Here is a 27,244-nt window from a genome sequence, read left to right on the forward strand (position 1 = left end):
TGAGCTCCAAGGTTGGAAGGATTGTGCTAAAATTCATTGATTTATCAGAAGTTCAGAACATAAAGAATACATTGCTTTGGCTGAATTCACTGACTTATCATAACATAAAATCATGGTAAACATGATATATCAAAATCAAAACATTCTTCTTCTTCTTTTTCGAATGGTAAAATCAAAACATTCTTGAGCACAAAAGGACAGAATGAAAGGAATGGAACATCTTTCAAGATATAATTTAGAAAAGCTATACACATACCAATTAAAGTATAAAACTGTGAAAAAGATGTCCCTTCCCTGATCAAACAGGATAAAAATACCCTGTAGAGGAAAGTCCTTCCAATCCCTTCGCCAGATTATTTACAGCCCCACAGGCTGAATTGTTTGAGTAACCTGACAGTTTACTTGTTCCAGTGTGATCATATGTAGAATCACTGGCAATTTCAGATGGACTCATCTGCCCGTATGCCATTTTATCAGCAAAGGAAGACTGCCTATTACGTTTACATTTTGAACAATGATTTGAGATCGTTGAGTTGTAGGGGAGGGAGTTCAGGGCTTCATCTTCATGACTATCAACACCTGTAGGAGATTTCCTCTTGGAACCCGGATGCGCTTTCAATCCTATAGAACACAAAATGTAATTTCGGTTTCGGCCTTTTGGTGGAAATTGCCGAAATCATGTAAACATATGATAATAATTTCGGGTTTTTTAAAATTTCCACCGAAATATCTAAAATTTTGGTGGAAATTTCAGCACATTCAGTAGAAATTTTGGCGATTTCAGTGGCCATCATAACATATTGGGGGGTAATTTGTAAAAAAAAGGGTAATTCCGGTAAATTTTTGGAATCTCTGAAATTTCAGCGATATCTAGTAAAAAAAATGATTTCATATAAATTTCGTTTCGATCTTGGCTGAAACCGAAATATTTCGGCCCAAATTTAAAACCATGGATAAAACATGAATATTACAGTGAGCATTGAAATTTGGACAGTTGAAAGGAAAAACCATGGTGTATCGCCAACATGGCTCTAATCCATTTTCATATATAATTGTACGTACTTTTTTTTTTATGACGTAGGATGTCCCCACCCCCCCTCCGGAGTAGGACTAGTCCCTACGGATACACGCAACGACCCACTCACCACGTGTATCAGGTAAGTCGGGGGCGGGATTCGAACACTCGTCAACAGGGAGCAAACCCGTGACTTTATGCTGAAGAGCCAACGCCTCGGTGGGTTATAATTGTATGTACTTGCTAATAAGAGTAGTATTAATAATTATTACTGTTTCCTACATTATTTTTTTTTCACTTTTTCAACTTTTAAAATATTCCCACCAGAAAAGTTCATATCAGAGTATATATTTAATACATACCCATCAGTTCTTGGCGTGGGTGGTATGTTCTTGGTATTTCAAACATTGGTTGCTGACTATCGACTTTCATATTATAATACAACTCATTTTTTAAACTATGCTCACAAACAAACAATGTGACATAATTTTAACGAATGATAGAATGAAGGGCGCCCTTGCAAAAACCAAGTTCAAGGGTGCCCCCATTGGTCAGTTTCAGCAAAAGTCAACGCAGTTTCCGTTTTTTCCTGCGCCATCCACTTTTTTCGGCGCCATCTTAAATGCACTTTGATGAAACTGACCGATGGGGGCACCCTTTAAAGTGGTTTTTGCAAGGGTGCCCTTCATTCTATCATTGATATATAATTTTATACGATTGATACATAAATGAGCATTGTAAATAATTTGGCCAAGCATACCGGGAAAAGCACCATTACAGGGTGGTGGTTCAATGCCGCTACATTCCCCAGAAAAATTCCTCGTGCTGCAGCTATTGGATGGAGAAACTCTGCACTCGCGTTCCAGAGAAAAGACAGTGATGCGAGCAATGGCAATACCCATAAGTTCTTGGAATGAATAGACACCATTTCTAAGATAAATATAAAGAATGCAAGTCACTTGACCTCCATCATTTGGAATTTGAAAGCGAAGAGTAAATTTTATAATTCTTTGTGAAGTTTGAGTCTCTGAATAAAATGCAAGAGCGAAAGGGCTAAAGAATTATAAAATAAAATATTATCCATGAATAATATAATAGAGCGAATTGGAGCCATCCCTTTAAAAATCTAAGAAATAAAAACCTTCTATGGGCATGAGCAGATTTTTGTAAGTTGTCAGGAAGGAAACAAAATTAAAAAAAGCAACATTGTTCTGGAAAGCTCCTTTAGTATTGGTGTCAATATGTATAATGACTTTTACTACAACCATAGCACATCTGATATGTTCATAACTCTCGGCACAGTTCTAGAACTATGAAACTCTATAATTCTCTTTCTAAAGGTTGTCTGCCATCAATAAAAAAAGATTCAATCATCAAAGTAAAGCATGTGTGATGTGGGTGCTTGGGAAACAAAACAACGTGTGGTGAGTTTTCCTGTGTGGTGAGTTCTCCTTTCTGTAAGAAAGCATACATGAAACAAGTATGAGTGCAAAATGACATGTGAAGGTGTAACTTGGAAAACAATTTTGATTTAAAAAAATGTATTTTCTTTTTTTCTGAAACAATACAGGTTTTTTAAGAGAGCTCAAACGAGAAAAATCTAAATAGAGGGCAGAGATTTCCCTACATAGATAGCAGATATGGAAACACCCCCTTTGGCGAACAAGCCATCTCATTAGCATTGTGGTGGTGGTGTGTTTGTGTGCGTGCGTGTGGGGAAATCCTGTAAAATCATGGAAAGATATGTAAATGATAGAATTTTAAGATGAAACTGTAGAAAATGCTAGAATAAGAACCAATACACACTTAGAAAGCATTAATCCAGTGAAATGCGCTCTTGCACATGGCTAATAATTCAGTACATATCACATTTCACATGTAATTCATATGCAGATTTATACATAATACATATACCATATTTCACACGCGATTCACATAAGTATAGCCAATGTTTTGAAAATCATAATCGAATCGTAAATCGTAATAGAGGTCGAATCGTAGTGGACAGTAAATCGTAAGATGCATTCAAATATGTGTGTGTGTGTGTAGAGAGAGAGAGAGAGAAGGGTTCATGTGCTCGAGCGCAGCCTATCTACACTCGAGCACAGAAACAAGGGGGGGGTGTGATCCTAACCATTCATTTGGAAGGCCCCACCATGCCCGCCTACCAAAAATCAGCTCCATTGGATCACCAATGGGTGTCCATTTGTGGGGCCAAAAATGGACAGATACTGTTTGTCCACAAATCTTTCCATTTTTTGCCCCACAAATGGACACCCTAAGATGATCCAATGGAGCTGATTTTTAGTGGACACCCTACCCATGAAAGGGCCCATCAAATGAATGCTTTGGATCCCACCCAAAATGTGGCCCCACCCTGTTTCTGTGCTCGAGCACAGAAACCATTTCCTCATATATATATATATATATATGAAAAACGTTGGTGCGCTTAAGCGGACCATTTTTTTGGTTCGCTTAAGTGGTTATAACGCCTCCCATTAGTCCCACATACAGGAACCAATGGGAGGCGTTATAACCACTTAAGCGCACCAAAAAAATGGTGCACCAACACTTCTCTCTCTCTCTCTCTCTCTCTCTCTCTCTCTCTCTCTCTCTCTGTGTGTGTGTGTGTGTGTATATATATATATATATATATACACTTTTCTCTCTCTCTCTCTATGTGCGCTTATATATATATATATATATATATATATATATAAAGTTTTTATGCTCTGTAATATCATAAACAAGTTAAAGAGTAAAAAAAATAGCCAATTATCCATTTATCATCCAAAATCATTAATTCAAATAGAAATTACCATGATTGGTCATTCAGTATCGTAATACGAATGGTTTGTTAACAAAATTTCACATACTAATCATCAATTTCTCATCCAAATGCATGCATATTGGATAATAATCTTAAAAATAAAAAAATATAAAAGATCATATCAATTCTCTCAAACATTAAATCATAAAAGACCGGTGTCGTCAATGTTTTCCTCATTATAGTTGTCACCCACCTTGATGTAAGTAATGCCTCCAAGCACATGCACAGTGCTTGACTGGTTCGATTCGTTCGAACTCCTACACCTCTGTCTTCTTCCTTTCAATGAGAGATTTTGAAGGCTTCTCGTAATGTAGAAAGGAAATAAGGTCTTTCGAAAGAAAGTTTAATTTTCATTTGTACAAAACTTAATTTGGATAAATCGCATGAATTGTATGATTCGTGCGATTTACGATCAAGTCGTAAGATTCAATAAAAAATCGTAAGATACATACAAATTAAGATTCAATCATAAGATTCAAATCGTTATGCATAAGATTTGATTTGGACCGTAAAATCGAATCGTAAATCGTAAGATTTTCAAAACAATGAGTATAGCTATGTAACACATACTGATATAGTATACCATTAATTCACTTAAGATTTTGATTTCGGTATGCATTTCGATTTCGGTATCATTATGGCGGGGTTGGAAACAGAAATATTACGGTCCTTTTGTGTTGATTTCAATGAAAATTTAAAATCATGAGCATGCCTATGCTCTCAAGTTTCAAAAGGGCCCCCAAAGAATAAGAAAAGAGGAACATTTCCCAAATCATGGAGAAAACTGTGTTTTTCTTTTATGAAAATGTATTTTCGCATAAAGGAAAATGTATTTGGGAGAAGAGGGGGGTAAATGGGCTGAAGACGCCATGGAGAAATGATTGTTTCCCCATTGTTACCTACTATTTCCACACCATTTTCCATTCAAGATCATAATTTGAAGGAAAATAGATGAAATATCTATTATTTACAATCTAGACAAATCTCTACATTGCATTTGTTTTGGTGTGAAACTAATGTTAGAAGATCAGCCAACAACAATGCTGATAAACTAGCCCACTCGGGAGTCACTGGGGATAGTTTGGAGACCTATGATTTTCTCTCGCATTGAGAGCTTTGGTATTTGGGTGTATTGCTTTTCATCTTCGGTGTCTCCCCTCTTGTACCGAACACTCGGTTGTGGGGTTTCCCTATTTCTCTCTAAATAAAATTTTTCTCATCAATCAAAAAAAAAAAAAAACTTCTTGGCATGAGGCAATATGAAGATCATCGATTTGATGATAGTCTACTCGGTTCATCAAAGGGAAATATTGTTTGAAATTCTATCAATGACACATCGAGTTGCCTTGAGTTATTTATTTCGTGGTTTTAAATTTCTACGATAATCGATACGAAACGACCAAATGTTTCCATTTCCATCCCCAGCGAAATCGAAACCGAAATTATCAAAACATATAAACCAAAATCATGAGTCTAATAGTGGTATACCATATTAGTATGTATTACATAATTATATTGCATGAGAGATGTGATGCATAACTGCGTATATATATATATTTATATATATATATATATATATGAATGGATTACATGTGAATTTTGGTATGTACTGAATTATCAAACATGCGCAACAGTGTATGTCACTATGTGTTCGATGTTTTTAAACCATTATGGATGGTTTTTTTGCTTGTGTGGTAGTTTTTAAGTGTGTCTATGAGCTTATTGTAACATTTCCTGAAATTTCATCTTTAAATTCTATCATTTGCACATGTTTCTAAACATTTCCTTGATTTTACAGGATTTCCAATGAAATTAAAACATTTCCGTTTTCGTGGTGACCGAAACTGAAACAAAATTTTAAAACCTTGATTTATTTGTAGCTTAGTTACTATAAGAAACTAAAAGCAATGATTAGGAGAGCTTAAGAATAATGAGATTCAAAGGAGGAAAAATATATGTTGAAGGTTAGTGAAACAATAATTTGTAGCACTACATAATCATAGAAGTTGAATTTATTTTCATCCACTGATATTTGAACCAGAATATTACAGAATGTACTGCCTGTTGATAACCAGGTTAAAATGCTAACAATGTATACAACCTAGAAAGCTGGATTTGGAAAAGCACTGTGAAGTGCAAATTCCAAAGATATGAGCACGTAGGGACAATTTGGGAGCACACTAGTATTTCCACATCTTTTCAGACTTGGAAATATGACAGGACCCCAAGATGAAGGTAACTAATTACAATTTCCAAGTATAAGATTTACAAATTTGGTATTTAAATTTGGGGCTACGGTACTATTGATTTGTGAAAAAAAGCCTAGACCAATTCATGAATTTGTTGGGAGAACCATCAATAATGACTCTAGGACCAGCCCAGACCAGCTATATCTCTGAAAGCATGATTTCATGACTCTAGGATAGGAGACATCCTAGCTCATAAGTGTATAAACACCTATACCAAGGTCGAGCTATTCCCTAGTTAGCAAAAACAGCATTTTTTTCTACAAAAAATGCCGTTTAAAACTCACTTTAATGGTTTGCCGTTTAAAACTCCATTTAAAACTTTTCCAGTAAAATGCATTAATTTTTAGGAAAACATTGTAAACGTATTTAACACGTTTTTTTGGCCAACTTTCCAACCTTACCCCTATTAGATTTTGTAAATTACAAAATTTTAAATGCATTTTTTTGTGTTTCCATTTTTTTTTTACTATTGTTTTTTTTTTCAAACAAAACCATATTAAACTCAAATTTGTGCCGTCCCGTTTTATTGCCGAATCACGTTTTGTCAACTATGATTCTACCTACCAGTTGGCAAAGGGTGGCCATACTCTCAGCTAAATGATTCAGATAATGTGATAAAGCGAAAGCATCATAAAGTATATCAATGTATTAATGAGTAATAAATAAATGGCATTCAATTGATACTAATAGAACAATTCATGGGAAACAAAGCATACATCACAGAACGATTATTCTAGAGAATGAAATTGAACCTGTGCATATGCTCCACAAATTCATCAATGAGAACAGGCCAGGAACCTGACAAAGAAATGTAAGTAATTAATGTTGTAAGAACTAACAAAAGACCAAAGAGTGATTTAATGGCCACCCAAAGCAAAATGTGCAAAATAATAATAGATTGTAATTCTAGTTCTGACAGAGTTCCAAGGTAAAATACACCTATGTCCAAGAAAAATATATCATAATAATAAAATCTTTACTTCATACAGGATCCAATAGAAACTAATTCCATTCCTTGACTCCTCTATCACCTTCCCTATAATGGTTTTGCTTAGAAATACTCAATACTGAAAAGCTCTTAAATTATTGCTTGTACTTCTACAAGTGATGTTGTGATGTTGTGAATAGCTCTTGCAAAGTGAATAAGCAAAACACTCAATCCAAGCAATCTTATAAGAAATTATCACACAGCTTCACTAATTGACCAACATTCATGAGTTGGATAGTTAAGTCTTCACAATCTAATATAAGAAATCATGATCTCCACATGATTAAACAAGGCAAATGACAATGGACTGCACACCAAGGATGGAGCCAGGTTTGCTAAAGGGGGAGCAAAGAATGGTCGATGTATAATAATTAATAAACTATTCTAAAGTAAAAAAAAAAATCAAAAGATGACACAAATTTTAATTCAAATTGCTTTCAATTTGAAACAAAATTGTTTAAATTTATTTGTTCATGCTGAAAGATTATGAGAAATTTGTGTTTAGCTTTCTTCTCTTTTGCTAGATAGTGCAAAAAAGCATGAAAGACAGCTACAAAGAAAGGAGGGGGGGGGGGGGGGGACTATAGAGAAGATTATTAATAAGACAGATCCTAATAGATATCTCACAATTTCTCAAATAAAGATAGAGAAGATGACAAAAATTCTTCATTAAATATACCTTTACAAGAAATGGTTAAACATAGTGAAATTCTAAAGCTTCAACAAACAGGAAAAGGTTCTTTTCATTGTTTTCCAACATTTTGGCACTTTCCATTTGAAAACGTAACTAAAATACTGAAGTTCATAAAATGGATTTTCAGAATTAAAATAATAAGGTAGGATGGCCTCTCGGAAAAAATTGTAGCTTTTTCATCATCCCTTTCACAATTTAATGGGTTTCATATAAAAAGACAACATTCAAACTATCCTAAATCCTTGGAAGTTATTGTACATTGCGAGTTTACAGCTTACACAATTCGGTAAACTTCAAGCTTTGTGAGCAAAGAAAAATAATAAAAGAAACTTAAAAATGGAAACAGAGGTATCATGCTTGATGAAATCTCCTCAGAACTCTTCTCTAATTGTCTTTCAGTTTTATCTTGATATTTGAAGTTACCCATGAAATCTTAAACATAATATATTTGTGAGATTTTTAATATAGTTGTAAAATTTACGGTTTTTTTACAGCATAAACAAAATATAATAATTAAGAAGCGTGGAAACAGAAGCAATATTATGATCATTAAGAGTCGGCACCGGCAAATGGTTCTGTTTTATGTATACATGCAAGCGTTCAATTGGTCTCGTTTTTAGAAAGCATTAACTACTTCGACCACATTATTTCTGTCACGTTCTCCCTCACCATTCAGAATGTATGTCCTGTGATTGGCATTTTCAAGTTCTGGAACATAAAAATTTAAGCTAAACAAAATTATTACATTAAGTTGTTTTGTTCATCTTTATAGGCATTGTCCCCGTAGACTGAAAGGAAATAAGAGCACTGTCCACATAGGCTGAAACGAAATGAGGCCTTTCTGAGAGAAAGACCGAGAAAGACACATTGATCAAGAAAGGGATTCAAGGAGAGAGGGAGTTCCAGAGAGAGAGAGAGAGAGAGAGAGAGAGAGAGAGGAGCCAGAGAGAGAGAGAGAGACCAAGAGAGCAATTGAGAGAGTCCAACAGAGAGATTAAGAGAGACAGAGAGACCAAGAAAGAGGGGGAAGATGAAGAGATATTGAGAGAGATGGAGAGCTTACCTTTGGGGCTTTGGGTGGAAGTGCATAGTGAAGCAAGAGAGACCACCTAAAGAGGAAAGAATGAATATGACGACACTCTTTGCAATAAACTTTGGAAGAAATTATGTAGAATTGGGGCATTGCCCCCTCTTTGCGATAAACGTTAAATTAAAGAGGGTGCAAAGGGTAAATTTGGAAATATAAAACAATAGATAATATAGGAGAACTTGATGACGCTTTTGATGATACTAATCGGATGTTTGTTCGTAGAATCCAAACATCAGAGGTAAGAGTAGCTATGAAAAATATGAAATTAGGTAAGGCTTGGGGGCCTAACGATATTCCTATTGAGACTTGGAGATGCTTGGGTGATGTGGGTTTGGTTTGGGTAACTAGATTATTTAACAATATCTTGAAGACTAAGAAGATGCCTGATGAGTGAAGGAAGAGTAAATTAGTACCTATTTATAAGAATAAGGGGGATATTCAGAGTTACACCAATTACCGGGGAATTAAGTTAAGGAGTCACACCATGAAGCTTTGGGAGAGGGTAATTGAGCATAAAGGTGGCAAAATCAAACGAACCGAACCGAAACTGAACCGAAAATTCGGTTTCGGTTTGGTTTAACCAAAACGAATCAAATTTCGGTTCGGTAGAACCAAACCAATGATCGGTTCGGTTCGGTTTCAGTTTCGGTTCGGTTCGGTTTGGTACGGTTTGGACAATGATAAATGCGCTCCTTTTCATAGGAAAATGATAAATTTACCCCTTTTTATCGGTTCGGTTTGGAGTATTTCGGTTTCGATTTAGTTCGGTTTGGTTTCGGTTTGGAGGTAAGAATGTTCGGTTCAGTTTCAGTTTGGGGGAAACCGAACCGAAACCGAACCATTGCCACCCTGACTAAGAAAAGAGACTAAGGTGTCATAGAATCAGTTTGGTTTCATGCCCGGACGATCGACTATGGAAGCAATCTTCTTGATTAGGCGGTTAATGGAGAGATTTAGAGAAAATAAAAAGGACCTTCATATGGTTTTCATTGATTTAGAGAAAGCGTATGATTGGGTTCCCAGGATTGTTATGTGGTGGGTCCTTGAGAGGAAAAAAGTGCCAACTAAATATGTTGATGTGATTAAGGATATCTACGATGGAGCAGTAACTAGTGTCCGAACCAAGGATGGCACGTCTAGCAAGTTTCCAATTACAATAGGATTGCACTAAGGATCAGCTCCAAACCCTTATCTTTTTACGCTAGTTATGGATGAGCTTACGGAGGGTATCCAGGATGAGGTGCCGTGGTGCATGTTATTTGCAGATAACATAGTATTAATCGACGAAACCAAAGCAGAAGTAAATGCTAAATTAGAGTTATGGAGAACTACTTTGGAATCCAGAGGTTTTAGACTGAGTAGGACTAAGACAGAATATATGGAATGCAACTTTAGTAATGTAAGGAGGCGGGACGAGGATGTAGTAAATATGAGTGGACAGGAGGTACCTACGAGGGATATCTTTCGCTATCTTGGTTCAATTCTACATAAGGAAGGAGAGATTGAAGATGATGTTAACCATAGAATAAGAGCAGGTTGGTTGAAGTGGAAGCTTGCTTTAGGAGTTCTGCGCGACCGTAAAATTCCTACCAAGTTGAAAGGAAATTTTTATAAGACATCTGTAAGGCCAACCATGCTGTACGGCTCAAAATGTTGGGCCACCAAGAAGCAGCATGTGCATAAGATCAGTGTAGCAGAGATGCGAATGGTTAGATGGATGTGCGGCCACAAAAGGTTAGATAGAATTAAAAATGAAGACATTCGTAAAAAGATGGGGGTGACACCAATTGAGGAGAAGATGAGAGAGCACCGCTTAAGATGGTTTGGACATATCCAATGTAGGCCTTTGGATGCTATGGTGAGAAGAGGCGACTCGTGCCAAATTGATGGAGTAAAAAGAGGTAGGGGCAGACCAAAAACAACTTGAGTAGAAACAGTGAGGAAAGACTTGATAGCTAGGAACATGACAGAGAACATGACCTTGGATAGGATAGAATGAAAGAAAATGATCTACGTAGACGAACCCAACTAGAACCAGGATTAGAGCCGGGTAGATTCCTTTTACTTTCTTCATGAATTTTTTCTAAAGGTTTCATTTTAGCCGACCCCAACTAGTTTGGGACAAAGGCTTTGTTGAGTTGAGTTGAGCTGAGTTGAGTTGAGAAAACAATAGATAATATCCGTCCCAGATTTTTCAGGCAGGGTCAATTGCCCCTGCTCCGTCCTTGACTGCACATCAAACAAGATACAAAAAAAATTATTAGAAGTTTATTTTGATCCATATAGACGAACCCAACTAATGTCAGGATTAGACTTAGTCAATTTGAGCCGGGTAGATCCTTTCACCTTCTTCATGAAAACTTTCTAAAGGATTCATTAGCCGACCCCAACTAGTTTGGGACAAAGGCTTAGTTGAGTTGAGTTGAGAAGTTTATTTTGAGTTTTGTTTGTTTCTACAGTTAGCGGTGCCTTTAGATCCGTACATATGTAGAGTTATAAGAATCATTTGTCTGCAGTCCACACCTTAGTTATAATTCTGTTCCAGAGGCTGTTATGTTCTTCTCCGGGATAGGAACATTTCGACGTTCTAGTCATTCCATTGTTCCATTCCGGAAAAGATGAGAAATGTGAAAATAAGAGGGTTTTGATGTGTTTTTACCCACTTATTTCATTTGAGAAGGTTAAAAGACATAATGCTCCTCAAACAACGACAAACAAGGAACAAGAAAGAGGTAAAAATTGAAAATTGAAAAAAAAAATCACAAAACTGAAAACAGATCAGAATGACTGGAATGATAAGAACAAACTGAAACCACTAAAATAGACGTGAATTCTTCCCAGAACATCTCATCTCCAGTTTTGTATAGGTTTCTATTCCCAAACGAAAAGATCCGAACTTAGGAATTTCGTTACATTTTGTCAGGAATAGACAAAATGTTTAGTTCCTTTACATAAAATGGAACACAACACAGAACAGAAGATCTAATCAAGAAATCTAGCCCAATCCAACTTATCCTGGTCCAATTCAGTCGGTTTCTTCTACTCTTGACGAAACAGGTCAAAATTGCCTGTTTTGAACAAAATCATGTGAAATTTCTATAAAATTTTTAGATTTCTACTTCTGCAGAGCTTTTTTTTGTGTTTTCCCTTTTCAACCTATTTTAGGGACTTTTTTATATGTTTGAAGGGCATTTTGAAGTCTTTTAACCCTTCAAATCGAATCAGAGGGTTAAAAACATATCAAAACCCCAAATATTTACATTTTCGCAAAACCCAATTCTTTCCTAAAACCCTATCAGAAGCTTGAAGATGAGGCTTTATTTCATTTTTTTTTAATTTCTAACTATTTTAAAAAATTCTACTATTCATAGCGTCTTTTTCTGGAATGTAACATTGGAAAAGCCAAAACACCGAATCGCTCCATTATATTGAGCAAAATGAAAAACATACCGAAACAGAATAAATAACAAAGGTATGTACCATGTCCCATTGAAGCAAACATAACCAATCTGCTGCGATTAATGTTATTAAAACCACATTGTTTTGACATGGTTTGCGCAGCTTAGGTGTAGAGCAAAGGCCTCCTTGGGGCCGGGGGTGCCATTAGTGAGATACCACTCTAGAAAAGCTAGAATTCTAACCATGTGTTAGGACCTATGGCCCAAGGGACAGTCTCACGTAGACAGTTTCTATGGAACATAGGTCACGTGACCTGCGTCGATCGAATCGGGCGGGCTCCTGCCCCGGAACGTTGAATGAAATAGGTGGCTGGGTTCTCTTGAGTTTTTAAAGTCCGAACTCAAGTCAGCTTTCTTCTAAATATATGTTAAAAACTCAAACTCATTCAGTTTCCCAAAGCATGACTACATTATTCCTCCCAACTTGTTATTGTCAAACTTTATCGAACTCATTCCAAAAGTCATCCACTTTGAAGTGATTGAACTCCTTATATACCAAAGCGTAAGAAAGTACACATCATGTTTCCATTTAATACATAATACCAGCCTATTCATATCTTTTCCTTTTGAAGATTTCATTATATTGTTGCATATAAAACATGGTTTCATTATATAGTCTCCACTAGCTCTAATTCTTATGCTAAGTGATTAATTTCAGTATATCAAATTTCCTTTTCTTCTTCCTCTATTAAATAGCAGATGTTTATTGATGAAGAGCAGTATTCCACTTTAGCGTGATGGAATTCCTTAGATATTAAAATCTTAAAAATTATATCAGTTTTCCATTCAATCCTTAATGCCAGTCTGGTCATTTTTTTTTTTCCTTTTGAACATTCCCCTATATCTTTGAATATAAAAAATGATTTAAATATATTATCCACTAGCACCAAGGTCTATGACAATTGACTTATATCCAATCAGCCCCTGCTCTGGGTTTGAGCCTCTAGATCAATCAACCAAGAGGTCGGAGGTTCAATCCCAGCTTACCTACCAAAAATAAAAAGATTGAAAATGCCAATTTCATAAAAAATTTAAGGAGAAGAAAAGCAGCCTTACATGGAATTTTATATTTGAAAGAATGGAAGTTATTTTATTAAAGTTTACTTGAGAAAATAAATTACTCTTGATCAATTTCATGTGATCAAACAGTTAATCTCGAATTGAGGACATGATGGCATATAACCCTGAACCTCATGCCTCAAGGTTATATATGCTTAGTCAAATAGAATTAGTTTCTATTTTGTTTGATACAATTTTTAACTAAGATGAGAGTCCTTAGAAATGGGAGTCCACGTTTGTGTGGAGTTTGTTTCCCATTTGGGAAGAACAAAAAATCCCACACAAGAGTCATTTGAAGCCAATATATATGTAGGCCTTTGGCCATCTTTTATTATAATGGAATGGAATAATAAAATTTATTTGAATTTTCGAGAGCCTTTGCTGCACTCTCTTTACATCGTGCAGGTTCATGGCGGTCAATGGTTGAGTCCATTGATACAAAAGAAAACCCCTTGTTTGGTGGATTTCCAAGATTCATATGTGGATTTTGAAAATATAGCATTTTTTTTTCTCTTGGTGGATTTAAGATCATCAAAGGTGGATTCCTTTGACACCTCTCTTCTGTTGGGTGTGATAAATAGCCAAATGGATTTCCTTCTAAAATATGAATACCATTAATAAAACCACAAGCAAAGAGATGAAGAAAATGATTAAGCAAAAATATAACCTGCTGGAGGGAGAGGGGTACAGAAATCTCTACCGTTCCTTTGAAGGGGACGAGGATTTAAGGTATCAAGTCGCCGACTATCCCGATGGACAAGGAAGAGACTTGCTAACTTGTACCCCAAAGGCGTGAATAGAGAAATGGATCCCTCTCAAGAAATATGTTGGCTTCCTTTTCCAACTCATATCTTCAACCAGCCATCCATGGTAGATATTTGTAGGGAGAATTTGACTCTTTACATTCATGATGCATTTACTCTCCAAGCTGGCCATCCTTGGAGTTAGCAATATACAATGAACGTAAAGGCCATCAAGAGTCCCCAAAACACCACTTACACATGCATGAATTTTCAATGTTTAAGTCTCTTTTAACCAACATGTAAATATAATAAAGTGCATGTAATGGCATCTAAATTAACCATTGATGTGCATAAGTGCAAGTACATGCACATAATCAAGCACATAAATGGTGAGACTTAAATTATTGAAAATATCTAAATACATTTCATTGTACGTAAATTGGGTGAAGGGCATACAATGAACGGTCTAGATTAATTCATGTACATATAAGCTCAATTACTTCCATTTTGATCAATTAGGGGGTCCCATGAGACTGATCAGACATAGATTATTAATACGATCTCGATTGTTGCATAGGGTGTCCCTTGATTGCATAAGATCGCATGCCATCACCATGTCAGGAATTAATTGATATCATGGTATGTCGTGTCCTTTTATTTTATAACACAATGTGCAATGCGTTAGGCCCCATAGACATTGCCTCTGTCCGAGAGTCCAGTTCCATTTCCAATGGAGACTGTGGGTGGTGGCCAACCATTAAGACAAAGGTGCATTAACCCCGTCATCCTAACTCTCGTTCGGTGATTCATTTTGGGATACATACTTGGTGAGATTGTCCCATTATAGAATCATTAAGGGATAAACCCATCCTCCTATACACCAAGTCTTTAGTTTACGGAGTAATATGCCACCTAGGCAAAGGGAAAGTCCGGCCATGCAGAGTCAATATCCAACAATCCCCCGCTTGACACAAATGACCGGATATACTCCAACCACTCTTGGCCACCTCAACCTTCCTTAGGTACACCTAGTACATAAGTCGGGAAATTTTACAAGGATTAAAGAAGGGATACCAGTAGCCCTACCCCTTTTGGGAGTTAAGGACTATTATGGTTTTACATATTAACCCTTTAAGTCACTAATGCCAATACCACATGGCTTGACCATACAAGTGGACCCGGTACCTGGGCTTTCCAAGTGGACACACAGATATTTAGGAGAGGAATCATATTTGTCATACCTTCATTGAAAGAGTGGAGAGTCTCCTGAACTCTATCTTAGCTATAACAAGAAATAACCCTCTTGTCCCCTTATCCCTTAAGTATACTCCTCAGTTATCTTTCACCCTTGGGACAAAATTCTTCTTGAGTATGCCTGGTAACAAGGAGGTGTCATTCTCCCTTAGAGTAACCTCAATAAATGAGGAATTGTGTCCTTATGGGGTGCCCTAACTTTGGGTCTTACTCTCCCCATAAGATATCTTACTTTTATGTGAAGGGTTTGACCTCGAGGGTTTTCCCTTATATACATTTAACAAGAAATGAAATAAATAAAAGTAATGTATTACATCAAGCCCATCCTGGGCAACATAAAATAAAGTCGTGCACCCACGAGTGCCTTTGTAAGTGGATCAGCAACCATGAGGTTAGTAGGCATCCACTCAATGATTACGACTTCTCGCTTGACCACGTCACGGATGTAATGGTACTTTCGTTTGATATGTTTGGTCTTCCCATGACTCTTGTCATGTTTTGTAATCTTTATAGCAGCCTCATTATCACAATATAAAATGATAGGTTGTCCTTCAAATCTAGAGAGAGGTATCTCTTGAAGAAAACTCATTAGCCATTCAGCTTCCATGCCAGCTAAGCCAAGTGCGACATATTCAACTTCCATAGAGCTGTGGGAGATGCATGTTTGCTTTTTACTACACCATGAGATGGCAGCCCCGCCATATAAGAAGATTCAACCACTAGTGGAGGAACTATCATCCACATTACCACCCCAATCAGCATCTGAATAACCTTCTAATAGAAGTGATGACTTACCAAAAGTCAGCCCAAGATCTTTGGTTCCTTTGAGGTACCTCAAGATCTTAATCACAGCCTTCCAATGTTCCATTCCAGGGTTACTTGAGAATTGACTTGCCAAGCAAACGGCATAGGCGATGTCCGGCCTAGTACAAGTCATAAGATACATGAGACTACCAACAGCATTGGCGTAAGGAATATTCTTCATGGCGAGCCTTTCATATTCAAGTGAAGGAGACATGTCCTTAGAGAGTTTAAGACCATATTCCAATGGAACTTTAGAAGGAGATTTGTCTTCAATTTGAAACCTTTTAAGAATCTTTTCCACAAAGTGTTCTTGGGACAGCTTGATAGTTTTATTTTGCCTATCCCGTATGATTTGTATTCCCAATAAAAAGTTAGCTTCGCCAAGATCCTTTATTTCAAAGGTTCCTTTTAACCAATCTTTGACTTTAGCTAGTAGCATAGTGCATCCACTAACCAAGAGAAGGTCATCAACATAAAGTGATAGTGTAAGTGTTCGACCCCCGCTAATCAAGAAGTATATGCATTGGTCAGACCCAATAGCTTGAAAACCAAAGCTTCTTAATTTTTCATCAAACTTTATAAACCACATCCGAGGTGCTTGTTTCAGCTCATAAAGAGATTTTTGAAGTTTCCACACAAGTTTTTCTTTCCCTTTTTCAATGAAGCCTTCTAGTTGCTTCATATAAATCTCTTCATCAAGATCACCATTAAGAAAGGCACATTTGATGTCCATTTGATGAAGTTCGAGGTCAAGGTTTGCTGCAATAGAAACTAGTATGCGAATAGACTTAATCTTTGCCACAGGAGCAAATGTTTCGAAGTAGTCAATCCCCTCTTTTTGGTTGAATCCCTTTACAACCAATCTTGCCTTAAAACGTTCAACGGTTCCATCTGCCTTTAGCTTCTTTTTAAGGATCCATTTTGAATCCAAAGGTTTTATACCTTACGGTAAATCAACCAAAGTCCAAGTGTTGTTATGAAGTATAGATTCCATTACATAATTAATTGCCTTTATCCACATATCCTTTTCTGGACTCTCCAAAGCTTCCTTGAAGTTCTTAGGTTCAATGTTTTCGCCATGAAAACCAATATAGAAATCTGGCGCACTCCGAATCCTAGTACTTCTCCTTAGGGAGGGAATTTCCAAAGGAGGTGAGGAAGAGGAAGGAATTGAGTCTTGTATTATACTGAACGTAAATTCATCGACTCTCTTTCTTTTAGCTAGATGACCAGGAATAAATTCAAGAAACTTAGCATCTCTGCTAATAATCAAAGAATTAGTGAGAGGATGGAGAAAACAATAAGATTTTGATCTGGGCTCGTATCCGATAATAATTAATTTTTCAGTTTTAGGATCAAATTTATTTCGGTGTTGCGTAGAAATCACATGAGCTACACTACCCCAAACACAAAGATGATCTAAATTTGGCTTTTTTATTTTTCCAAAGTTCATAAGGTGTCTTTAAAGAACCTTTAAAAGGCAACCGATTTTGAACATAGCAAGCGGATAGAAGCGCTTCACCCCAAAGGTTATGAGACAAACCCGAATCCAAAAGCATACATCGAACGGCTTCTTGGAGAGTTCGATTCTTCCTCTCAGCAAGACCATTTTGTTGAGGAGTATATGGAGTTGTCATTTGATGAACAATGCTATAAGATTTCTCAAATGCATCCCAATCATTAGACATGTACTCCCCTCCTCGATCCGTTCTAATGGATTTTATGCGCTTTCCCAATTGATTTTCTACCAAATTCTTAAATTCTATAAATTTAGAAAAGACTTCTGATTTGTGTTTTAAAAGATAAATATTACAATATCGAGAAAAATCATCGATGAATGTGATGAAGTACTCATAGCCCCCACAAGTAGAAGGTGTTATCCTTCCACAAATATCCGAGTGAATTAGGGCAAGAGTCTCCACACTTCTTTCACCTTTACCAAATGGCTGTTTTGTAAGCTTGCTAGAAATACAACATTCACAAGTATTTTGGTCTTTGAAAGATTCAATTCTAATTATACCATTAAAGGCTAAACTCTTAACTTTATGAAAGTTTGAGTGACAAAGCCTTCGATGCCATAATTCAATAGAAAGAGGTGACAAAGAGGAGTAAACCAAAATTTCATTTTTATTGATAAGAACATTCAATTTATACATATTGTTAATTCTAACACCATTCCCTACAAATTTGTCCGAGTGTTTTTAAGGATCCATTTTGAAATTAATTGAATTTGGAATAGAGAGTGGATATTGGAACATTTAAGGTTTCAGAATACCTCTTGTCTAGTAGTTCCCATAACTCTTTTGCGGAGTTGATATCTTCGAACACTTGAACTAACCTCTTAGAGAGGTTATTGAGAATCATTTCACGTGCAATGAAATTGGCCTTATTGTACTTGTCTAAGGATTCCTTTTGATTCTTACGGTCATCATCAGAAGCAGTGACATCTACCACTGGGGGTTCCTTATCAACAACATATAAAATATCAAGGGTATGAAAATAAACAATAGCTTCCGTCGCCACAACTTGAAGTCAATGCCTTCAAGTTTATCGATCTGTACATTATCCTTAACAATACGTTCCATACGGCTATCCATGAGGGAAAAAAAAGCGAGTTTGATACCTTAAAATTGTTGGGTGTGATAAATAGCCAAATGGATTTCCTTCTAAAATATGAATACCATTAATAAAACCACAAGCAAAGAGATGAAGAAAATGATTAAGCAAAAATATAACCTGCTGGAGGGAGAGGGGTACAGAAATCTCTACCGTTCCTTTGAAGGAGACGAGGATTTAAGGTATCAAGTCGCCGACTATCCCGAAGGACAAGGAAGAGACTTGCTAACTTGTACCCCAAAGGCGTGAATAGAGAAATGGATCCCTCTCAAGAAATGTGTTGGCTTCTTTTTCCAACTCATATCTTCAACCAGCCATCCATGGTAGGTATTTATAGGGAGAATTTGACTATTTACATTCATGATGCATTTACTCTCCAAGCTGGCCATCCTTGGAGTTAGCAATATACAATGAACGTAAAGGCCATCAAGAGTCCCCAAAACACCACTTACACGTGCATGAATTTTCAATGTTTAAGTCTCTTTTAACCAACATGTAAATATAATAAAGTGCATGTAATGGCATCTAAATTAACCATTGATGTGCATAAGTGCAAGTACATGCACATAATCAAGCACATAAATGGTGACTTAAATTATTGAAAATATCTAAATACATTTCATTGTATGTAAATTGGGTGAAGGGCATACAATGAACGGTCTAGATTAATTCATGTACATAAAAGCTCAATTACTTCCATTTTGATCAATTAGGGGGTCCCATGAGACTGATCAGACATAGATTATTAATACGATCTCGATTGTTGCATAGGGTGTCCCTTGATTGCATAAGATCGCATGTCATCACCATGTCAGGAATTAATTGATATCATGGTATGTCGTGTCCTTTTATTTTATAACACAATGTGCAATGTGTTAGGCCCCATAGACATTGCCTCTGTCCGAGAGTCCAGTTCCATTTCCAATGGAGACTATGGGTGGTGGCCAACCATTAAGACAAAGGTGCATTAACCCCGTCATCCTAACTCTCATTCGGTGATTCATTTTGGGATACATACTTGGTGAGATTGTCCCATTATAGAATCATTAAGGGATAAACCCATCCTCCTATACACCAAGTCTTTAGTTTACGGAGTAATATGCCACCTCTAGGCAAAGGGAAAGTCCGACCATGCAGAGTCAATATCCAACATCTTCAATCAATCTTAGTTCTGTTATTAAGGTTTATTCTTGTGTTTTCACCCATAGATTTATTATTTCATCATATGTTTAGATTTTGGTTATTAAATTTTAGGATAACCTGTATAGTTTTTTGGATTTATTCATCCTTCCCATAGCCTGTCCTACATCAACCTTTCGACTTTTTCTGTATTAATCGACGAAACCAAAGCAGGAGTAAATGCTAAGTTAGAGTTATGGAGAACTACTTTGGAATCCAAAGGTTTTAGACTGAGTAGAACTAAGACAGAGTATATGGAGTGCAACTTTAGTAATGTAAAGAGGCGGGACGAGGATGTAGTAAATATGACTGGACAGGAGGTACCTAAGAGGGATATATTCCGCTATCTTGGTTCAATTCTACATAAGGAAGGAGAGATTGAAGAGGATGTTAACCATAGAATAAGAGCAGGTTGGTTGAAGTGGAAGCTTGCCTCAGGAGTTCTGTGCGACCGTAAAATCCCTACCAAGTTGAAGGGAAAGTTTTATAAGACAGCTGTAAGGCCAGCCATGCTGTACGACTCAGAATGTTGGGCCACCAAGAAGCAGCATGTGCATAAGATGAGTGTAGCGGAGATGCGAATGCTTCGATGGATGTGCGGCCACACAAGGTTAGATAGAATTAAAAATGAGGACATTCGTAAAAAGGTGGGCGTGGCACCAATTGAGGAGAAGATGAGAGAGCACCGCTTAAGATGGTTTGGACATATCCAACATAGGCCTTTTGATGCTACGGTGAGAAGAGGTGACTCGTGCCAAATTGATGGAGTAAAGAGAGGTAGGGGCAGACCGAAAATAACTTGGGTAGAAACAGTGAGGAAAGACTTGATAGCTAGGAACATAACAGAGAACATGACCTTGGTTAGGATAGAATGGAAGAAAATGATCCACGTAGAAGAACCCAACTAGAGCCGGGATTAGAGCCGGGTAGATTCCTTTCACCTTCTTCATGAAATTTTCTAAAGGATTCATTTAGCCGACCCCAACTAGTTTGAGACAAAGGCTTTGTTGAGTTGAGTTGAGTTGTTGATTTCAATGGTAAGAAACTAAGCCAAATGAACAATAAAAAAAATGAACCTATCACATGGAAATGTGAAGAAGAATGACCAAATGAAACAACCTCCTAGAATCAAGACAAAGAAGCATCTTTTGAAACCTATGTTGCATCAGTATGGGTATGAGTGTCGGAATCTGACACACGTATCACGTGTCGGATTCAACAAACCTCAAAAAGAACAATTCGTGGATTTGCCAAAGTATTTTAATCAATTCTCAAATTTTAGTTTTTTTTTTTTAGATAATAATATGGTTATAAAAATAATATATTGAAACTTTTAATACGTTAAGTAAATATAATGTTTTATTTCTATTTAAAAAGCCATCTATGAGGATGAATAATACTCAAAACATGCGGTAATTGTAAAGTTTCTCTCTTTTTTTTATTTTGAAAAGATGGAGATTTATTAGCTGTAATTGTGAAGTTGTGGTAGTAGTATTTAGAAAAATAACAGATAAAAGTCATCTAGAAGTGTCTCCGACATGGGTACTTCGCCTGTTTAGAAGAATCTATGCAATTTTATTTGAAACTACCAAAAGAAATATTCTAGATGATGTGAGAACCAACAATAAAGCTAGAATCAATTTGCAACCACAATCTTCAATAATTTCTTCAAGGATTAAAACATTTAGTTCCCAATCAATAAAGAAAAAATTATAAAATAAAGTACCAAATAGTTGTATGAAGAATCAAGAATTGACGAAAGCAGTTCCTAAGAGCATCCAAAAATAATCTCCCAAAATATAATCTGCATAAGACCATATCATCCACTAAATATGTGCATGTTCGACATGAAAGCCTACACACTATATTGGTTGGGAGTAAAACCTTGTGGATCATATCCTTCAAGATCTTCATTGACACATCTGCTAAAGACTAGAAGTTGTTGCCACATATCCTCAGAAATATTATGTCGCTGATGTTTCTAAGCACAATTCAATAGATTAGTGACAATAAATATGAGCAATATGAAATGAAAGATTAATTAACAATACACACACACACACAAGGTAAATAGATTACTGACAATAAATATGAGCAATATGAAATGAAAGATTAATTAACAACACACAAAAGGTAACATCCATTTGGCCAAAACTATCGTGACAAGCATTAAATCTCATGAAATTAGCACTATCAAAACTAGGGGTGCAACTCGGGTCGATTTTTAGGAATCCAAGTTGAGATTTTACCTTAAAATCGGGTCGGTTTGGATTGATTCCTATTCATTTTTTAGCAAAAGCTCAACCCGACCCGACCCAAGTTGCACCCCAAATCAAAAGGCATGGATAAAACTTAGTTGAAAGGCAAATTGATGTGTACATAAATGCATGGCATGCGCTCCTATTTAATGTTATATACGAAAAATGCCAAACAACTTTACTTTTCTCTTTAAAAACTACCAAATTAAAAATTAGATTTCAAAAATGTAAATGAATCAATTTGTACAAGACCATATATATAACAGGCAATGTGCATAGAAATGAACGTATAACAGCAATCCTCAAAAATAAAGTTCTGAGATGCACTATTTACCATCACTAGTTCTAATGTCCCAATACTGATGGAAAATCTAAATTATAGACACTCCCAAGGAATTGACATCACATTGCGAGGCTGATACTTTATGAAGGGAGAGATGGAGGCTGCAAATGTCTCATATAACCTGCTCAAGCTTAACTAGCCTATAACCTTTCTTACAACTTCAAAGCAATCTTCTCCAAAGAAAGCATATGCGAAATGTTGAACTTTTGACATTCTCACCAATTCTCCAAAATATAGAAAGAAGTTGAATATCGTGTGCCAAGCCAAGCATACCTTGGTAGCAGACAAGGTCAGCCGTAATCTAAGTTATAAATTCCGTTCCTTTCCGGACGGAATGGACCGGAATTCCAGTCCGGCCTGAATCCGGAACGGAACGACCAAATATTCCATTCTGGCGGAGTTCCATCAGAATCCGGAATTCCAGAGGAAACAGGCGGAATGCCCTATTTCATCCGGAATTCCCCATTTTTTGTTTTCTTTTTCATCTCTTCTTTTTTCCTCTTCTTGATTCTCTTATTTTATTCCCTTTTCTTCTTAGTATTCACATGTAAAGTCATTTAAGTAAATGTAACTTAAGATTTACGTGTAAATAAGGGATGCCCCCCATTTGGATCTATTAAAAATAGTTTCAACACCCAAATCTGAAAGGATAAAAAGTTAACTTTCCGGTTCTCGCACAAAATTTGAAAAATAAAAATAGGCTGGGTCAAAATCTTAACTTCCAAACGATGGGGTATTTTTTCAATTTTAAAAATTAATAAATTCTATCATGTCCAAACATTATTAAATCCCAAGTCTAGTAAAACTAATCTCATAATTTGGTCTTAAAAAAAATTTTCATCCTGTCAGGCACTGGTGAACACATTTTGTCAACACGCTGGTCTATAGGCATTTCAGCTGATAGTGATTTTCCTTCAAGTAAATGTTGGATCTATTACATAATTTGTTCATTTAATTGTTTCTTATATTTTTCTAACAATTTCTGTTTGTTTTTTGTTTAGATTTTTTCATATTGTTAACTATTAAAAAAAAATCTTTTGCCGTAGTGAAACGAAAAGTTTCGAATGAAACACCGAACGAAACAGACGAAGCCCCGAAATGTTCCGTTCCGGTCACCAAAACGAAACGGTGAGCGAATTAGAATTTATAACTTAGGCCGTAACGGACCATAGAAAAGATGTGTTCATTAGCTTTTTGTTTAATTTTTTTTATTTTTCATAATGTGTTAAATCATATCATGATAGTTCTTTATTATTTGTACCCAAGATCACTTTTATTATATTTCATGCAGATTTAGCATACATATTAATAAAAAATCGGAATAGTCAATCATTGAGAGACAACACTTAAATTTTTCATGGTATTAGAGTCAGCCCAAGAAATTTAGGCCAAATCCCGTTATGCAATTATTAGGATTTCAGTTTAGAACCCTTGATCTCAAGGTATTCGTCATCTAAATAATTGCTTATTCTCCTTTATAGAGATGTATAAACTAGTTGCAATTAGCATTTCAAAAAAAAAAAAAAAACTGGTTGCAACTGCCATCGCCAACAATGCTAAAGGTTCGGGACTATAATAAAATATACCTCAACAAAATCACACCATTGATTAAGTAGTCGAAACCTGCCAGCCAAGACTAATCTCCATGCAGCTATAGCCCTGCTAATGGCTGAAAATAACTTAAAAATATAAGTCATGGTGATAAGAAAAGAACATTGGTAGAAAACTGTGAAATTAATCTGCAAAGGTTAAGTGACCTACTGATTCTCTTTTGCCCATTTTCGCGGCAAATGAAAAACACAAAATCATAGAACATTTTGAACTGGAGAGAGTCTACCTGCAAAAAAAATGAAAAGTTTAACAATAATACAAGTGGAAGAAAATAAGGAGACATAGGACACATAAGTCTGAGTTAGCTTCCCTAGAGAGACTGAAAAACATATTGTAGGAAAAAATCATGACACTTAAAAGAATCCTTGTGAACTAAAAGGAATAATAACTCACATTCAAGTCTAGGAGTGCCATGAGCTTGGAAAGGTCATCAAAGACCATATCCCTGTCACTAGAAAATCAAACATCTTAATATGGTCAATAAACATTAGAAGAAAACTGTTATGACCAAGTGATGCAATTAATTACTACAATAAACTTCTGCTTAGTTATCTGAAACGGGTGAAACAATTGCAATAGAGAATGTATTCTTTGATAAATATTTCATATTACGTATAAGATGGCATTCGTCAAAATGTATACCTTGTCTGTCTTCCCAACTCCACCAACTTTGATAGCAGAGATAGTGGCTCCTTTGAGTTTGCATATTCATTTCCCAATATAATGTCTACATATGAAAAAACCAGGACACCTTAACTAAGATTGATGAGTGTCCTTAGCTAATATTTAAATTTATTCACGATATTATATCTAAATGAATATAAGCAAGCATGTCTAGCATGGGGATTACCGAGAATGCTGTAGAAACAAAAAGATATTTTTACTGCAACATTTAGGATAGATATTGAAAATAGAAATGATAAGAACTACTATGCAGCTTTTCATTCACAATTGATGCACTAACTAGTTATTTTCGAAAGGTAGGGTACCAAATAGACTTGAGCTCAATAAGTAAGCAAATCAAAACATTAAAATTACCATACTACACAACCCAATTAAAATTGCAAAATAAATTTAAAAGAGCAAGTGTTGGGATAAAACTATCTTCAAAGAAAGCCCAAAAGTCACCCATATGTTCTCAAAAGGAGAAAAATTGGGAGATGGATAAAGACCCATCCCCTAACATATGAGCCAAGGAATTGGATCTTTCAAGTACAGGTTCAATAGCACTATGCCAATACAAATATGAAGAATGAAGTTGAATGATATGGTGGAAATGTTCTTCAATTGGCAATTTAAATTTATCCATTATGATGGAAAAAAAAAAAGAGTCCAAGTCACAACCAAAGTGTCAATAGGAAAGCTCATTGCCACCACTACAACATCACTCTAGTCTCATCAATATCAAGGCAAACCGTGACACCCAGAACCTAGATCCCGTACAATGGGAATAAACACAAAACCCTAGTCATGAAACGATGTAAGTTTAAAAAAATCGAGTTAATTGATATTTACATTATCTTCACTTACGTCTCCAGGATACCCGTATGTTATTATTAGAGGAAAGAAATTGAATGTTGGTATTGTGACGTAGCATGCGTCTCCTCAATGTATAAGGTCTTTGGAAGAGTATCCAGAAAAGGCAACAAGTCTTTTGCCTAATAAAAGAGTCCTAGTTTATTTCGGTGCTTGATGTTGCTAGGGTTTAGGGCATTGATTAGTTGAGCTCAATTGAATTTAGTAAATTGAGTTCTAGTGAGAAAAGGACCCGAGGGTTTATAAAAGTATCTATGTGCAAAGGGTTTACATGATTTACTTCTTTTTTGTTTGAAATCAAAGAAAATTTCTTATTTCTTATTTAGAGAAAGTTAATTTTACCTTTTCTTCGTGGATTCGTAGAACATCCCCTCGTGGATTCGAAGGTTTACCCGATCCGTGCCGACGTTGATCAACTCCAACTCGTTCTTCGTGCTTATGGCTACGCCATATTGCATGTAGAGGAAAGAACTGAATATTGCTATTGCATGTAGAGGAAAGAATTTGGATGCATGACATTGATGTGCCCATGATTGCCTCCCTTTCCTCTTATAGATTCTTTCTTTTAATATAAAGAATAAAGGAAGGTAGGACAGGCAAGGAGGGTGCGTCATTAGAAATCTTTGATTTCCTGCCTCCTTTATTTGTTTTGGCTTGACAATTTTTACTTCTTTTTTTTTTTTCCTTTTGTTCTTTTTCTCTTTGGCCCTGTTTGTATTGCAAGAATATCTGGAAATTTTTTTCTTTCCACAATTTAAATTGAAATGATATGATTCTGGTTAATTGAGAGGAATGTCATCATAAATTGAAGGTCCCCCTAAATAAAAATTGAACAAGTTTGGTTCAAGTGATTTTTTTTCATGGGCAAAAAAAGTGGGCAATTTTACAAATATTTTTCCTTCCCAAAATTTCAGCAATCCAAACAGGGCATTTGGGTTGCTTTGTTTCTTTCTTTATTAACATAATTCAATCATGTGCATATCAATCTCATTCAATAAAAACATTCAATCCATGAACTAGGTTATATTGCTTACAACATAAACAGAAAAAGAAAACCCATATAAAGATCAATAGAATAGCTCCATAAGAACTAACAAAAACCAACAAATTTCAATTATATGTTCAAAGTTCTATCTCTTTTCTCCATTCTAATCTCAAACATAGCATCAAAACATAGAAAGGCACATAGTAATAATCAAAATCTGAATTCATATACCAATAGAAACTCCAATATTTGATCCAACCCTAACAAAGACTGAGTTTCAATTCTCAACTTGAGAAACGAAAAAGAGAATAAAAACAGTGAGTTCATAGAAGGAGTGAGAAATCTATGTACCCCGATATTTCGAATAAATCTCTAATAAGTTGATCCGATTGGAACCCATTGAAAAACAGCTTGAGAAAAGATTTCTTGGAAAAAAGATTTAAAGAAAGGAAACCTAGATTGCAGGATGTGAAGCAAAGAACTCTCCTATCTATCTGAAACTCATGACAGTAAGAAAAGGGGGCTTTATAGA

General features: G+C 35.9%; 1 protein-coding gene across 1 annotated transcript; it reads right to left on the bottom strand.

The window, feature by feature from the left end:
- Positions 1-27,221, bottom strand: AAR3 (defective in cullin neddylation protein (DUF298)). The gene is given in 10 exon segments (XM_077368360.1): positions 1-303; positions 305-621; positions 1,776-1,864; positions 6,847-6,892; positions 21,864-21,960; positions 24,167-24,249; positions 24,342-24,417; positions 24,585-24,642; positions 24,834-24,918; positions 27,064-27,221. Coding segments are annotated over 10 exon segments (1,068 nt in total). The 5' UTR covers positions 27,113-27,221; the 3' UTR covers positions 1-135.
- Positions 27,222-27,244: the final 23 nt, after the last annotated feature.

The sequence above is a fragment of the Tasmannia lanceolata genome, unplaced genomic scaffold (genome assembly GCF_043159265.1).
Source record: "Tasmannia lanceolata isolate RefF3 unplaced genomic scaffold, GAP_Taslan_0.1 ptg000025l, whole genome shotgun sequence".
In the NCBI taxonomy this organism is placed as follows: domain Eukaryota; kingdom Viridiplantae; phylum Streptophyta; class Magnoliopsida; order Canellales; family Winteraceae; genus Tasmannia; species Tasmannia lanceolata.